The 15,144-nt window shown below is 33.6% G+C and overlaps 1 protein-coding gene across 1 annotated transcript; it reads right to left on the bottom strand.

Moving 5' to 3' along the window:
* Positions 1–1,125: 1,125 nt before the first annotated feature.
* LOC134721599 (uncharacterized) lies at positions 1,126–10,247 on the bottom strand. The gene is made up of 5 exons (XM_063584702.1): positions 10,120–10,247; positions 4,479–4,840; positions 3,665–3,990; positions 2,879–3,093; positions 1,126–2,404 (listed from the first exon to the last, which is right to left on the bottom strand). Exons 1-5 carry the CDS (start codon positions 10,150–10,152, stop codon positions 2,162–2,164), a joined length of 1,179 nt encoding a protein of 392 aa, XP_063440772.1. The 5' UTR covers positions 10,153–10,247; the 3' UTR covers positions 1,126–2,161.
* Positions 10,248–15,144: the final 4,897 nt, after the last annotated feature.

Genomic DNA, 15,144 nt, shown 5'->3' with positions numbered 1-15,144 from the left:
TTTGAGAAATCCTATAGGATAAAGTCATAATCCCGTAGGATATTTTTATCCTATAGGAAAATTTATCTCCTATGGGATAAACTTAATATCCTATGGAATTTAAAATCCTGTAGGATTTTCAAAAAAAATGTTAAATCCGATAGGATTTTTTTTTTCCTATAGGATTATCATGAATGCCTTTTTGTTAGAAACCAATGTCCCTCAGGATATTTTTTTCTCCTAAGGGATTTATTTAGTCCTATGGGATGTTTTTTTCTCCCATAGCATATTTTTTCTCCTACCGGATTTTTTTCTCTCCCTTAGGATAAATTTTGTCCTGTAGGATTTTGTTTTCCCTTAGGATTAACTTTGTCCTATAGGATTATTTTTTCTCCCAATGATTTAAATTTTGATACGTTTTGTCATCTAAGATGGATTCGTCAGTTTTGTTGGTATTTTACAAACGTTAACAATTACAATTGTTAACGTTTGTAATTAAAATATCAATATACATATATATAGGTAGCAGCTATGTAGCCGCTACGTAGCTGCTACGATATTGAACTCAGCTCAGTTGCTACACAGATATTGATCACTACGTAGACGCTACGATATTGAACACGACCTTGGGTTGCGTTCAATATCTTATCGGCTATATGTAGATTTATGACTATTGAACGAGTGGCTAGCCTAGCTGCTACATAGATATTGATAGCAGGTAAGCTAGCTACACGTTCAATAGTCATAAATCTACGTCGCACTACGTAGCTGCTACGATATTGAACGCAAAATGATAATTATCGAAACGGATACGTGGAAATACAATGTATTACTTAATAGGATTGTGCAAATCTTGCCTTCGTATAGGTTTTCATGATATTAATTATTAATGAGTCTGTTTAATAAATGTTGTTTATTTTACGTCCTGTGGCTAATAGACGTATTTACACTTGTATGCAAATTTGTCCGCCATAACATAACATCACACAGGTTCCCGTAAACTTTGACTTCATAATTCAAAACATATGACGTCACAACTAAAAAGTGATTGTAGCTTGACGTCAAAAGGTTATTTGGAGGTGATGTAAGGTCATTTGGAGGCAAGATACAGCTAAATACCAAAAGTGTAAATACGTTTATATTTCATGTATGTTCATAACGAGAAAACATTAATTACCAATACAATAGGTAGGCTTTTCATAGCAAATATAAAAAGTCGACAAAGAGAATGGACATGGAACTTAGAAGGGTAATGCAAAATGAGGATATGTTGGATAAAAAACAGAACTACGTGAGTTTAGCCTTGCAACAGCTGGTCGCACGTGGATCCCTCAATTAATTGTGCAAGAGTACCAAATGTTCAGAAATCTTCCGTGCATGAAATCTACGCTTGAATCGACCTTCGTTTTTCAAGTACAGTTTTCAATAATATCAATTGGTTAAATGCATGTTGATGGCTTAAATAAAAGGAAGAGTTCTTTGAGATTGAATTATTTATTGCACTTTAGTTTTTTTGGTATGATACTCAGTATATTTTTCTGACAGCTTCATATTTCTCTTGGTTATGTTTTTGCACTTAGTGCGGGAAATCGTGGGTTTAAATCCCGGCCGGGTCAATCCAAACACGTCAACATTTAAAATTGCTGTTCCTCCGCTAAGCAAGTGGCATTGATAATTTAATTATACCTCTCCTTCATTATATGATATATCTGTAAAAAACCGACTGGTATGCTCGAGTGGCTAAATGATGTCTTAATGGGGAGTGTTACCTTAATTGTGAACTAGCACGTTAAAAAGCTTTCTCGACACTTTCAGTCTAGAACAGGGTTCATATTCAGTATAATATTTGGAACTTGAATTTGTCTTTAGACATGTCTGGACATAAGGTATATTCAACGTTTATTATCCACTCAATCGTTAATAAATAGAGAAGTATTTTCCTTGACCTTATATTCAAGCACCAAATTATCCTCTACAGAGACATGCAATTCAATTGTATTATACGTTACTGTTCTCTATTCTTTATTTTTTTAAATTTATTATAATTCTGTTTTCTTTTTATGTTTTGCCCTTTACTCTCTATCCTGTTAACCCCCAATCATATTACATGTACCCTTAACAATAATATAAGCAGAATTAAACAATTTTTATCACTTATGGTGTGTCTAGAGGCTTCGATAACTCATTCAAAGAAGTTTAACTGAGTCAGTACTTCTTGACCTTTCCAAAAAAAGACTAGCGATGATACAATTATCAGCGAAATAATAATAGCAATGCTAAACCATGTTAACGTTCCAAACAGAAACACCAGTATTATTACTACGAGTAACGATGCATGCTTCCAATATCTGTACACGTAGTCTAGTTTAATATCTTCAGGGTCGGGCTCGGGTTCTACGTCATCATTGTCCTCCCGTGGTAAAACCTAAAAGAGTCAAATAATTTTCGTGAATTGCTTTCGTTCTAAACTTAACATTGTAAGTAAACTATGTAAAAGATATAAATGAAAATAGATAAGTAGATCGCTTTTTTTCTAAAAACATTTTGAACAAAAGAAAGAGACTAGCAGTAAATGGACCATAAAAATAAGTTTTCTCATTTAAACTATTTTACGTTTGTCAGTTCGGGGCCTTTTACATGATTGAGTTAGTTTGTGTTGTTGTATAGGTTTTGCTCATAGGTGACCTTAATTTATTATATCATCTACAACATTTGTGTCTCTAGTGGATAGTTGTCGCGTTGACAATCATACCATACATGAATCTTCATATAAATTTGCACATATAAACAACTCAAGGGCATGACTAATCTAAATCAAAATTGTATTACTTTTAATAGTAATTGAACATTAAAATTTGTTGATGTTCAACTAATGTAAAATAATTTTGGATTATTATACCTGTGTCATCAGCTTAAGGACTGGAACATCCAACGTTGGGATTACTGTTTTAAGGTATGCATGAGTAGGGTCCACATCAGAACAATAGTTCTTAATCCGAACAAACCTTGTATCCGGTATACCCAGTAAATGACGAAAGTTTGCCTCTTTTTCTGTAATGGTATCCTCTGTTGAGAATGCATCCGCATGTGTCATGACACCATACACGGTTATGTCTAAAAATATTGAAACACATAATAGCAAGTTAAACCATTTATACATTATCATAGTTGTGTGACATTAACAAAATCAAGAAGAATGTTGTTATTGTAAATTGTTTGAAGTAGTCAGATACAATAAGCAATTTCTTTCCCTATCGTGTGGCTCTTCGAAAAAATAATCATGAACACAAATTACATGTATTTTTCATGTCTATGAATTCATCAGTCTAGTGATGCCTAGTGTATAGGTCTAAAAACATTTGTTACTGTGATGTTCACCAAAAGAAATTTGACTTCAATGTTGGAACTAAAGTTCAATGAACATGACTGTTCAGTGGCGGATCACTTTTCATTAGAGGGTCCACTGACTTACTTTAAAAGGGGGCTCCAGTCATGCTTCAGTAATTCCCTATTTATTCAACTATATTTTTTCTACGAATGAGGGGGGGGGGGGGGGCAGGTCACCCTGATTTAGCCTACGCTGTTTAGAAAAGAATATGTAAGCATGGTATCTATACTTCCAATTGAAAGGGGCAATCATTTGCGTCCAGAATTTGCAAGCATATGACTTACATATTAAACCTACCTTTATTACTGGCGATTTCAGCTATCGTCTCAAACAAAGCACGTGGTAAATTAGACAACGGGTTACACGAACAGACAGCTATAATACGGTCTACCCGTTTGTAAACAGGTCTGGAACTGTATTTTATTCTTAAGGCATTTCCTCCGTATTTCTTTCCGTATTCGATGACATCTGAGAGGAGTTCATTTTCTTTCATTTTTCCTTTCAAAATTAATTTTAAAAGTTCTCTGTTCAGTTTTGAACCCTCGTTTTCGAATCCAGTCATATCTATAAACGTAGGCATTAAAACTGTATCCGTTTCTCTGTAATAGACTTCCTTTTTATAGCTGAAATATTGAAAATAAATACATAAATATACAAAAAATGGAAATATGTCGTATAAATAAAAATATGTCTTTATATTTTCAAAATCTGTATGTGCCTGCCGAGGAGCCTTTAATTCAGTGATATATATGTTTTATATCATCGTTATATGTTTTTCTACATAAATGAGGACGTTGGTTTCTTCGTTTGAATTGTTTTAACTTTGCCTTTTATAGCTGACAGCGCCACAAGGAATGTGCTCATTGTTAAAGGCGTACAATGACTTATAAAAGCTGTAAACTTCTACGTCATTTGGCCTCTGATGGATACCCTTAGTTGTCTTATTGGCAATCATACAAAATCTTCCTATTTTTTATCTCCAGTAAATAGTTTTTGAAGCTATTAACCGGTCAATAGATTTTTTCAGGCAATTTCGTAAAATAATAAAATTATGAGCAACAATTCTATACCGAAAATGCCTACTAAGGTAAAATAATTTTCAATTAGTCACCTTTTGAGTCGTCTGGTAACTTGTTTACCAATGGAACTAAAACTTCCATGTTTGGCATGCTCTCTCCACCGGTCGTTGCTCAAACTAGCAAACACTGTATTAAGGAATGCAGATTTTCCACAGCCAGGTGGGCCTAAAACTGCAATATTCAGGGGCCTTTTTCCTGATAACGTGGTTCCTAATAACTTTTTACATTCGTCTAGTAAATCTTGTTTTTGATCATACATAGGATCTTTGGTTGGATCATCATCAACATGTATAATGAATTGGTAGTTTTTAATTGCCTCTTCGTCAGCATTCAAATTAAAGTGATGGTCTTCATGATGCCCCTCAACATCTGGCTTCCATTTGTCGTCTTTTTTCTGTAAAAAAACCTTCTCAATTATGTTATAGTTATTGACCAAGCAAGTCGATATACGTCATTTAATCTGCACAGTTCGAGTGACCCTGCTTAACCCGAACGACGTAGGAATGAAATTTGTAGGGTGAAATTTGTTCAGGACCAGACCCTGGTTCTTCATTAGATTTGGATCGAAAAGATTCAACGACTCATTGGTAGGGTTATGCCCCTATTAAAATAAACCGGTGTCGGTTGACCACCAAAACTCAGAAACCGTAAGTCGTAGACACCTAGGATCTTCACCATTCATCATCAATTTCTGTGACTTTGAAAAATACCTCAAGGTCAAATGTGTATGTTGACCTTGACCTTTGACCTTACACCTTGTTATGGAATAATCTCAGCAACCTTAATACTTTCAGAAGTGTTGTATAGTGGAAAATGTTTGGGTCATTAATGCGCAACTTTGTTACATTTTGCCCAAAGAGATTTGACCTTTCTCTAAGGGGCATAACTCTTGTTTAAAGTTTCTGAGAAGGCAAAATCAGCTTTTACTATATGACCAAAGGTCCTAGACCTATGGGGTCTTCAGCAATGACATTGGGGACTAATGACCTTGACAAAAGTCAAAAGGTCAAAGGTCAAGGTCATGTCCCATATAGCGAATTATGTGTTTTTTTTAACCTTATTTAATGGATTTTCAGTGTGTTTCACAGCTTTTTAAGGTTGACCTTGACCTTTGACATAACAACTTTTTAGTCGATATCTGAAAAACGATTGTACTTACAGAAATAGTAAATAGTGAAAAACGTTGAGGTAGATGAGGCGCAACTTTTTTTACATTTTGAACGAAGAGATTTGACATATTCTTAAGGGGCATTATCCCTGTTAATGGTTCCGAAAAGGTAAAATCAGGTTTAACTCTTGAACCAAAGGTCCTAGACCCATGGGGCCTTTTGCAATGACATTGTGGACTGGTGATATTCACAAAGGTCAAGGTCATCTAAAAAGCGAATTTGTTGATCTTTATATTTTGAGTTTTTTGTGTGTAAGAATTTTCCAATACATTCTACGTCTATTGGAACATGTATTTTACATTACAAAAGCGAAGACCTCTCAATTGTTCAAGAACAATTGACATTTAAATTGCTTTTGAATTTCTTTCCCTCAATGATATGCTTACAGAAAAAAAAGGGAGGAAAATGTTATATTACCTAAATTTGGAATGTTAAAGAAACAGAAAATACGTTTTTCTTTCAAAACCTTTTACTCCCCGCAACCCCCCGTTTTTCTTTTTATCTACTACATGTACAACTAGAGTCTCTAAAGAGCCTGTGTCGCTCACCTTGGTACATGTATATGTGAATGAAACAAAGGAAGCAGACAGTTCATGACAAAATTGTGTTTAGGTGATTGTGATGTGTTTGTACATCTTACTTTACTGAAAATTCTTGCTTCTTACAACTATCTCTATCTATAATGAACTTGTCCGTGTAGTTTCAGTGGAAAATGTTAGTAAAAATTAACAAATTTTATGAAAATTGTTAAAAATTGATTATAAAGGACAAACACTTCTTAGGGGGTCAATTGAACATTTTGGTCATTTTGACTTATTTTTGAGTCTTAAATTGCTGTGCATTATTGCTGTTTACAGTTTATCTCTATCTATAATAATATTCAAGATAATAACCCAAAACAGCAAAATTTCCTTAAAATTACCAATTTAGGGGCAGCACTCTAACAACGAGTTGTCCCTTTCATCTTAACATTTCAGGGGAGATAGATCTTGACCAGATAAACAATTTTAACCCCTTGTCAGATTTGCTCTAAATGCTTTGGTTTTTGAGTAATAACCACAAACTGCATTTAACCTCCATGTTCCATTTTTAGCCGTGGCGGCCATCTTGGTTGGTTGGCCGGGTCGAAAAACACAATTTTTTAACTGGATACATCAATGATGATTGTGGCCAAGTTTGGATTAATTTCGCCCGGTAGTTTCAGAGGAGAAGATTTTTGTAAAAGATCATGGATATTTACGAAAAATGGTTAAAAATTGACTATAAAGGGCAATAACTTCTAAAGGGGTCAACTGACCATTTTGGTCATGTTGACTTATTTGTAAATCTTACTTTGCTGAACATTATTGCTGTTTACAGTTTATCTCCATCTATAATAACATTCAAGATAATAACTAAAAACAGTAAAATTTCCTTAAAATTACCAATTTAGAGGTAGCAACCCAACAATAGGTTGTCTGATTCATCTGAAAATTTCAGGGCAGGTAGATCTTGACCTGATAAACAATTTTAATTCCGGTCAGATTTGCTCTAAATGCTTTGGTTTTTTTAGTTATAAGCCAAAAACTGCATTTTACCCCTATATTCTATTTTTAGCCATGGCGGCCATCTTGGATGGTTGGCCGGGTAAAAAAACACAAACTTTAAACTAGATACATCAAATGATAGATCTTGACCTGTTAAACAAATTTACTTCCTGTTAGATTTGCTCTAAATGCTTTGGTTTTTGAGTTATAAGCCAAAAACTGCATTTTACCCCTATGTTCTATTTTTAGCCATGGCGGCCATCTTGGATGGTTGGCCGGGTCAAAAAACACAAACTTCAAACTAGATACATCAATGATGATTGTGGCCAAGTTTGGATTAATTTCGCCCGGTAGTTTCAGAGGAGAAGATTTTTGTAAAAGATCATGGATATTTACGAAAAATGGTTAAAAATTGACTATAAAGGGCAATAACTTCTAAAGGGGTCAACTGACCATTTTGGTCATGTTGACTTATTTGTAAATCTTACTTTGCTGAACATTATTGCTGTTTACAGTTTATCTCCATCTATAATAACATTCAAGATAATAACTAAAAACAGTAAAATTTCCTTAAAATTACCAATTTAGAGGTAGCAACCCAACAATGGGTTGTCTGATTCATCTGAAAATTTCAGGGCAGATAGAAATTGACCTGATAAACAATTTTACTTCCGGTCAGATTTGCTCTAAATGCTTTGGTTTTTCAGTTATAAGCCAAAAACTGCATTTTACCCCTATATTCTATTTTTAGCCATGGCGGCCATCTTGGATGGTTGGCCGGGTCAAAAAACACAAACTTTAAACTAGATACATCAAATGATAGATCTTGACCTGTTAAACAATTTAGAGGTAGCAACCCAATAATGGGTTGTCTGATTCATCTGAAAACTTCAGGGCAGATAGATATTGACCTGATAAACAATTTTACCCATGTCAAATTTGCTCTAAATGCTTTGATTTTTGAGTTATGAGCCAAAAACAGCATTTTACCCCTATGTTCTATTTTTAGCCATGGCGGCCATCTTAGATGGTTGGCCGGGTCAAAAAACACAAACTTTAAACTAGATACATCAATGATGATTGTGGCCAAGTTTGGATTAATTTGGCCCATTAGTTTCAGAGGAGAAGATTTTTGTAAAAGTTAACGCCGCACGACGGACGACGGACGCCAAGTGATGAGAAAGCTCACTTGGCCCTTCGGGCCTGGTGAGCTAAAAATGTATATTACTGTTTAAGACACGTCTATCTAAATGAAATCTGATTGATCTCCAGCTAACTCCCCTGTTTTAAAACAAATTTAGATATGATCCTCATTACAGTCGATCCAAAAATAGTCACTTTTATAAAAGGAATAGATATTCAAAAAGTCGTTATAAATTCCATTGAGTCTAAAACTAATCCAAATCAGATTTCTTTTATTCGGATATTCTTAGATGCATTTCTTTTTTTTGTTGCAGAAATTACCAATAATTTTGTTAACTATCTTTTTGACTTTAAAACACTGATTTAAGATTTACGTTGTACACAAAATATAATAACCCAGCTTAGATAAATAAAAAAAGAGAGGAATGAGAAATCTTGTTTTCCTATTTGGAAACTACGATGTGTGTACCAAGTTCAACTTTGTCGTAATTTCAAGGCAGCTGGCGGATTCGGGGGTGGAGGTGAACAGGCCTCACGGTCATAAACTTTCGAGCATGATTTTTGTACTCAGTCTCAAAAATCAACCAATCAAATTGCTGGATTTCATGTTTCGAGCATGATTTTGTGCTCAGAGCACTGAGCAAAGTTTTATGCCTTCTTCCGCTAAGATTGGAAACAGGACGTTTTGTTGGTGAGCCAGAATTCCAACGGATATGTAGAATGTGCGACTCGGGACATATTGAAAATAAACTAAACTTTCTGATTGAATGCCAATTTTACAATGGACTACGTAATCAATCATTCTCTGGAATTGGTGAAACCGTATTAAATTTGAATTACAGTGAAGAGTTAAATTTATTATTGTCAGAATATCCTCGAAAAACAGCTCGATACTTAAAACATTCATTTACAAAACGCAGACAACACTTATATTTAAATAATTAACATGTATATAAAATTTCTGATGACAATCTGAATTAATATATATATATAGTATCTATTTAAAGTGACTTATAGGTCCATTGGGCCGGGTGTGATTTAATTGATTATTTCAATATTGTACATAATTTGTTATACACAATGTCACTATAATAAACATATTTGTATTGTATTGTATTGTATAGGTTTTATCAGTTGAATGAAGAGAGGTCACAAGTCTTAGGTGCTCGGATACACCGGACTGCACCGTACATACAAGTATGAACACTGACACTAAGTCAAATAAATAATTTGAGAACAAATACATATATAATGTAATTTTATTATTCTTTTATTCACATTTATATTTGTGGATTTTAACTTGATTCTGACCAATGCTTATATTCCAAATTTATATGTGATCATATGTTATATGCCTTTATTATTGCTGTTGTTACCAATCATGTTAATCAATTGTATCTGAGTTTATGCCCTTTATAATCCCTGTACTTTGGGAAATAAAAATATTCTATTTTATTCTATACACAAATTGTTTCATGATTTCCAATGAGTTCAAAATGACGTGGATATAATTTATGGTACGCACGGCTTTTAAAAATAAGCAAACCCCAAACTTCATAGTCATAAAAGGCTACGATTAAAAAACGAAAAGCAATATAATTACTCCAAAAAAAGGGCTCGATTAATAATAAGGAAACAAACAAAAACAAAGATAACAGACAGTTAGAAATGGCTTGACTTATATATCGATTGACACGAAGCATACAGCTGTGCAACTAACAATAATATGACTAAGACTAGTCACAAAGATCGACCTTATAGTACTCCAAGTTACTATATTTACTGCAATTTAGTACAAAACTGATATCAATAAATGCATACATCATGTTACTTACCTTTTTCCTCCTTGTGATCTCGCTTTGTGCCATTTTTACAGACTACTCTTAGACTACACAATCAATACTACACACTAGCATGACCTGCACACCACAATAAGTTTGTTTACATCTACTTTCACTTTCACTTTCATTTCACTACAGATAGTTTAACATTTCCATTAGTGACGCATATTTAAATATAGCGTCTGGGGTGATTAACCGGACTGGTCAGATATTTATAGGGGGCGTAACAAATAATTAAATATAGAACATATTTATAAATAGCACTTCCGTTATCCCCATTATATTTAAAAACAATTAATACAAACGGTAAAGGGGTAAATTCAGTAAAAAATCTCCCATTGACTTTAATGCTAATCTATGTGTGGAAATAAATTTATACCTGATTTACCTTTAGAAATTAAAATCTTTCATATATCATTCATGAAAGTACAAACGTAGCCCTATCTTTTGCAACAATAAAAATATAGGGTTATGCGGCATTTTTGGGCATTCACATGGCCTTGTTTACAAACAATGTAGATTCGCACTGAATTCCCATACTGACCCCCATTACTTTTCAACCCTGAAGGGAAAAAAATTAGTACATTCAGCATTTATTTTTTATTTTTTTTCAACTCTAGTTTTGATCCATCTACCAAAAAATATTTATTACAAACATTATCTGCCAATCAGAAGACCAAATAACTTCAGTGTTATACAGAAAACTCTCCCCTAAATGGGCGGTCCCTGATGACGTATATTTATTTACTGAATTTACCCCTATACAGTGTAACTTTCTACTTCTACTTGTCTACCGTATACGTAATGGTGGAACTTTTGACATCCAAAAACAATAGCCAAAGTCTCTTTCTCAATTTGAGCATATCTTTGTTGAGTTGGAGTAAGTGCTCTCGATGCATAGGCAATAGGCTTGTCATTTTGGAGTAACACCGCACCTAAGCCTTTTGAGCTAGCATCAACGTTCAATGTTAGTGGCTGTTTTGGATCATAGTACTAGGATAGAATAGGCGCATTAGTGGCCATGTCTTTAAGTTTATTAAAACTAGTGTCTTGTTCTTTTTCCCTACACCACTCATTCTTTTCTTCTAAAAGTACTCTTAATGGAGCACTGACATCTGACATATTTGACAGAAATTTACTGAGATACGTAATAAAACCAAGAAATGTTTGCAATTCTTTCTTGTTTTCTGGCTTTTTCATCTTCTGGTCTGCACGCACCTTTTCAGGGTCTGGTTTCAGCCCATCTTTACTGATAATGTGTCCAACATAGTCAACTTCACTTTTTCGGAACTGACATTTTGATTTACTTAGTTTTAAATTGCATTGTCTTGCTCGATCTAAAACTCTTTTCAGTCTCTCATCATGTTCTTGGATTGTTGAATATGGAACGCCACGACTGCCTTATGTTAATAATCAGCATTATACGCAGTGTTCACAGCATTATATGAAGTGATCACAGCATTATATGTAGTGCTCACAACATTATATGAAGTGATCACAGCATTATATGCAGTGCTCACAGCATTATATGCAGTGTTCACAACATTATATGTAGTGCTCACAACATTATATGAAGTGCTCACAACATTATATTAAGTGCTCACAACATTATATTAAGTGCTCACAACATTATATTAAGTGTTCACAACATTATACGTTTATTGTTGTATGATGAGATTGATATATGATGAGATTTATGAATGATGAGATCATTCGGTAAACTTCGTTTTTTAGCGGAAATTACCGAAAACATAATTGGTAAATTACGGTAAATTAATGCCCAGCAAACAAATTTAAACAGTTATTATTATATATGTCATCATTAAGGCAGTATACAATATTTAAAACGGATTGAAATAAGTAAATTAAGAAGTATGATCAATTTAACCCAAGTTTATTCCACACCATGCAGGGCATTTTAAACTTTAATTTTGAGGATTAGTTTCACCATATTCACAACTTAATATGTATAGATTATTACATGGCATTTTTCATATCAAACCCTTTATCGGCCCAATGTTGTGATATCAGCCCAAGAGCCGCAGGCTCGAGGGCTGATATCATGAACTAGGGCCGATAAAGGGTCTGATATGAAAAATGACATGTTATTATCTTTTTATCATATACTTCAGCAGAAGATATACAGACAAGAACTATTAAAATTTAATTTTGTTTGTCTTTTTACTTTCAGAAAATATTTACAGACAACCAAAACAAATTCTTTACTTTAATTGTTTTATTAATTAATTAATATAACAAACATTTTATTTGTTTTGTTCATGTTCTTCAATTACATTGTCACCTCATTTATGTCTTCCAAAACAAGTTTAACTTAATTCAGTTTTGGGAAAAGTCTTATCAATTGCCGTTTTCCGCGTTCTGTTGTCGTTTTCAATCAAATTTCCGGAAACGCACGAAGTTGCATGTGATAAACGTCACGGAAATTAACGGAAAGGCATGTGATAACATTCCGGAAGCAGTTAATAACCTTTATCAGCCCGCTATGGAAATTCTTAAGAATCTGGTCAATAAACCTAGTAATCCTTTCATAGCCTTTTGATATTTTCAAATGTTATTGAACTGTAAAATTTTTGTAATATTTTATACAAGTATAAGATAAGTATATATATTTACTAGAACACATCCGTGATATCGCGGGTCTGTGACAATTAAAGAATATAACTATGCGTAAGCCTTATTTTAGTATTGGTATTGTCATCTGATAAAGTCATGCCGATTATAAGATGAAGTTTTCTCTGCTTTTAACATTTTTCTGTTTGAACCCGTCGACCTGGAACTTGTCAATTTAATATTGGTATTATTGATTTTGTTTGGAAAACAAAAGTCTCTGGAAAGGAGTATTTTTTAATCAACAGTTTTGTCCTTTATGAGTTATGAATAAAATTGAATCTTTGATTCGCTGTTTTACGTCTAACAAATTGGAAGCTGTACATGCTGTACCTACACGCCTTATTTTAAGTCCAGATTTTTATTATTCGTATTGCCATCTTAGAAAGTCATACTGATTAAAGTACTACAATCGGGAACAATGTGACAATGATTGATTTAAGTAGTTTCAACCCTGTGATTACGACCCGTGTATATAGCAAAATCTTAAATACAGCGTTTCGTGGTACTCCTGTCAGATGCGGAACGTACAGATAATGTAATAGTTAACAGGTGAATATATTATTGGTATCGATTCGACCCGGAACTTCTTAATTATTGGCAATATTAATTATGTGGAAAACAAAAGGGTCTGGAGTGATGTTATTTTTAATCAACAGCATGGTACTATATTAGTTATATATACTCTCAGATCAGTACTTATAGTGTCTTTTTATTGTTGGGATATACAAGTACCCGCCCACATGCACGTTCACTCTATTTTCTTGTTAGATCATATGTATTTATATTTGAACCCATCTAATGAGTAAATATAAAAAAAGAAGATGTGGTATGATTGCCAATGAGACAACTATCCACAAAATACCAAAATGACACAAACATTAACAACTATAGGTCACCGTACGGCCTTCAACAATGAGCAAAGCCCATACCGCATAGTCAGCTATAAAAGGCCCCGATACGACCATGTAAAACAATTCAAACGAGAAAAGTAACAAGCCTTTTGCAACTGATTTTCATAGTTCGTTCTTATGTTGTTCTGTTACGCCACTGTCCCAGGTTAGAGGGAGGATACCAACATCCCGCTAACATGTTAAAACCCGCCACATTTTGCATATATGTGGCCGTCCCAAGTCAGGAGGAGCCTTTATTTCAGTGGTTGTCGTTTGTTAATTAATGTGTTATATACATGTTAGTTTTTCGATCGTTTGTTTGTACATAAATTAGGAATATTTTTCGTTTATCATTTCGGGGCCTTCTATAGCTGACTATCCAGTATGGGCTTTCCTCATTGTTGAAGGTCGTACTGTGGCCATTTAGCTGTTTAAAATTTCTGTGATGTCATTTTGTCTCTTGTGGAAAGTTGTTTCATTGGCAAGCATACCACTTTTATATATATATATGTACCGTGCAAACTGACGAACAAACGTAGTAAACGTTTTATTCATCCCCACAAACTCAATTTTCATAAGAGATGATAACTTTAAATGAAAATGTTAAACAGGGTCTTGAAAGGGTAAACTTTTCTATGAAAGTTTAAATTTCTATATAAGACTGCTGATCATATTTAGAAGACAATCTTAGTATTTGCCGTGCTAAAAAGCTTGTAAAAAAATGGAATAATTGATGTAAAGTTATGTTTAACACCTACAGTGAAATGCTTTAAACTGCATTTTCCATCTCTGTTAGGTACTTATTCATGTAAAAATGCCAAATTCTGAAAATCGATGCCAAAAATGACTCTATCATGACATATATAAGCTAGCGTAATACGGCACCTATGTGTTATAGAAAGCTGACTGTTTTATTTAAAAGGTAATTAAGCTTTTTAAAACTGAGTACGGACTCTAAAGTGGCACCTTGCTAAATTTCTTCAGTAGGAAATGAACTCGAGAATATATCATACAAATTTTCCTACGATATTTCATTAAATAAACTTTTTATTATTTAACTTACATTTTGCAATTCGTATTTCTTACGACGAACAGAACTACTTCAATCATTCACCTCTCAGTTTCATCTTTTCCTTACTTATTTCAATCAGTTTTAAATATTGTATGCTACCTTATGATAACATGATTTTAATAACTTTTTAAATTTGTTTGCTGGGCATTACCGTAATTTACCAATTATGTTTTCGGTAATTTCCGCTAAAAAACGAAGTTTACCGAATGATCTCATCATTCATAAATCTCATCATACATCAATCTCATCATACAACAATAAACGTATAATGTTGTGAACACTTAATATAATGTTGTGAACACTTAATATAATGTTGTGAGCACTTAATATAATGTTGTGAGCACTTAATATAATGTTGTGAGCACTTCATATAATGTTGTGAACACTGCATATAATGCTGTGAACACTGCATATAATGCTGTGAGC

The sequence above is a fragment of the Mytilus trossulus genome, chromosome 6 (genome assembly GCF_036588685.1).
Source record: "Mytilus trossulus isolate FHL-02 chromosome 6, PNRI_Mtr1.1.1.hap1, whole genome shotgun sequence".
Lineage (NCBI taxonomy): Eukaryota > Metazoa > Mollusca > Bivalvia > Mytilida > Mytilidae > Mytilus > Mytilus trossulus.
The sequence above is the reverse complement of the archived record's forward strand: the minus strand, read 5'-3'. Positions and strand labels throughout refer to the sequence as shown.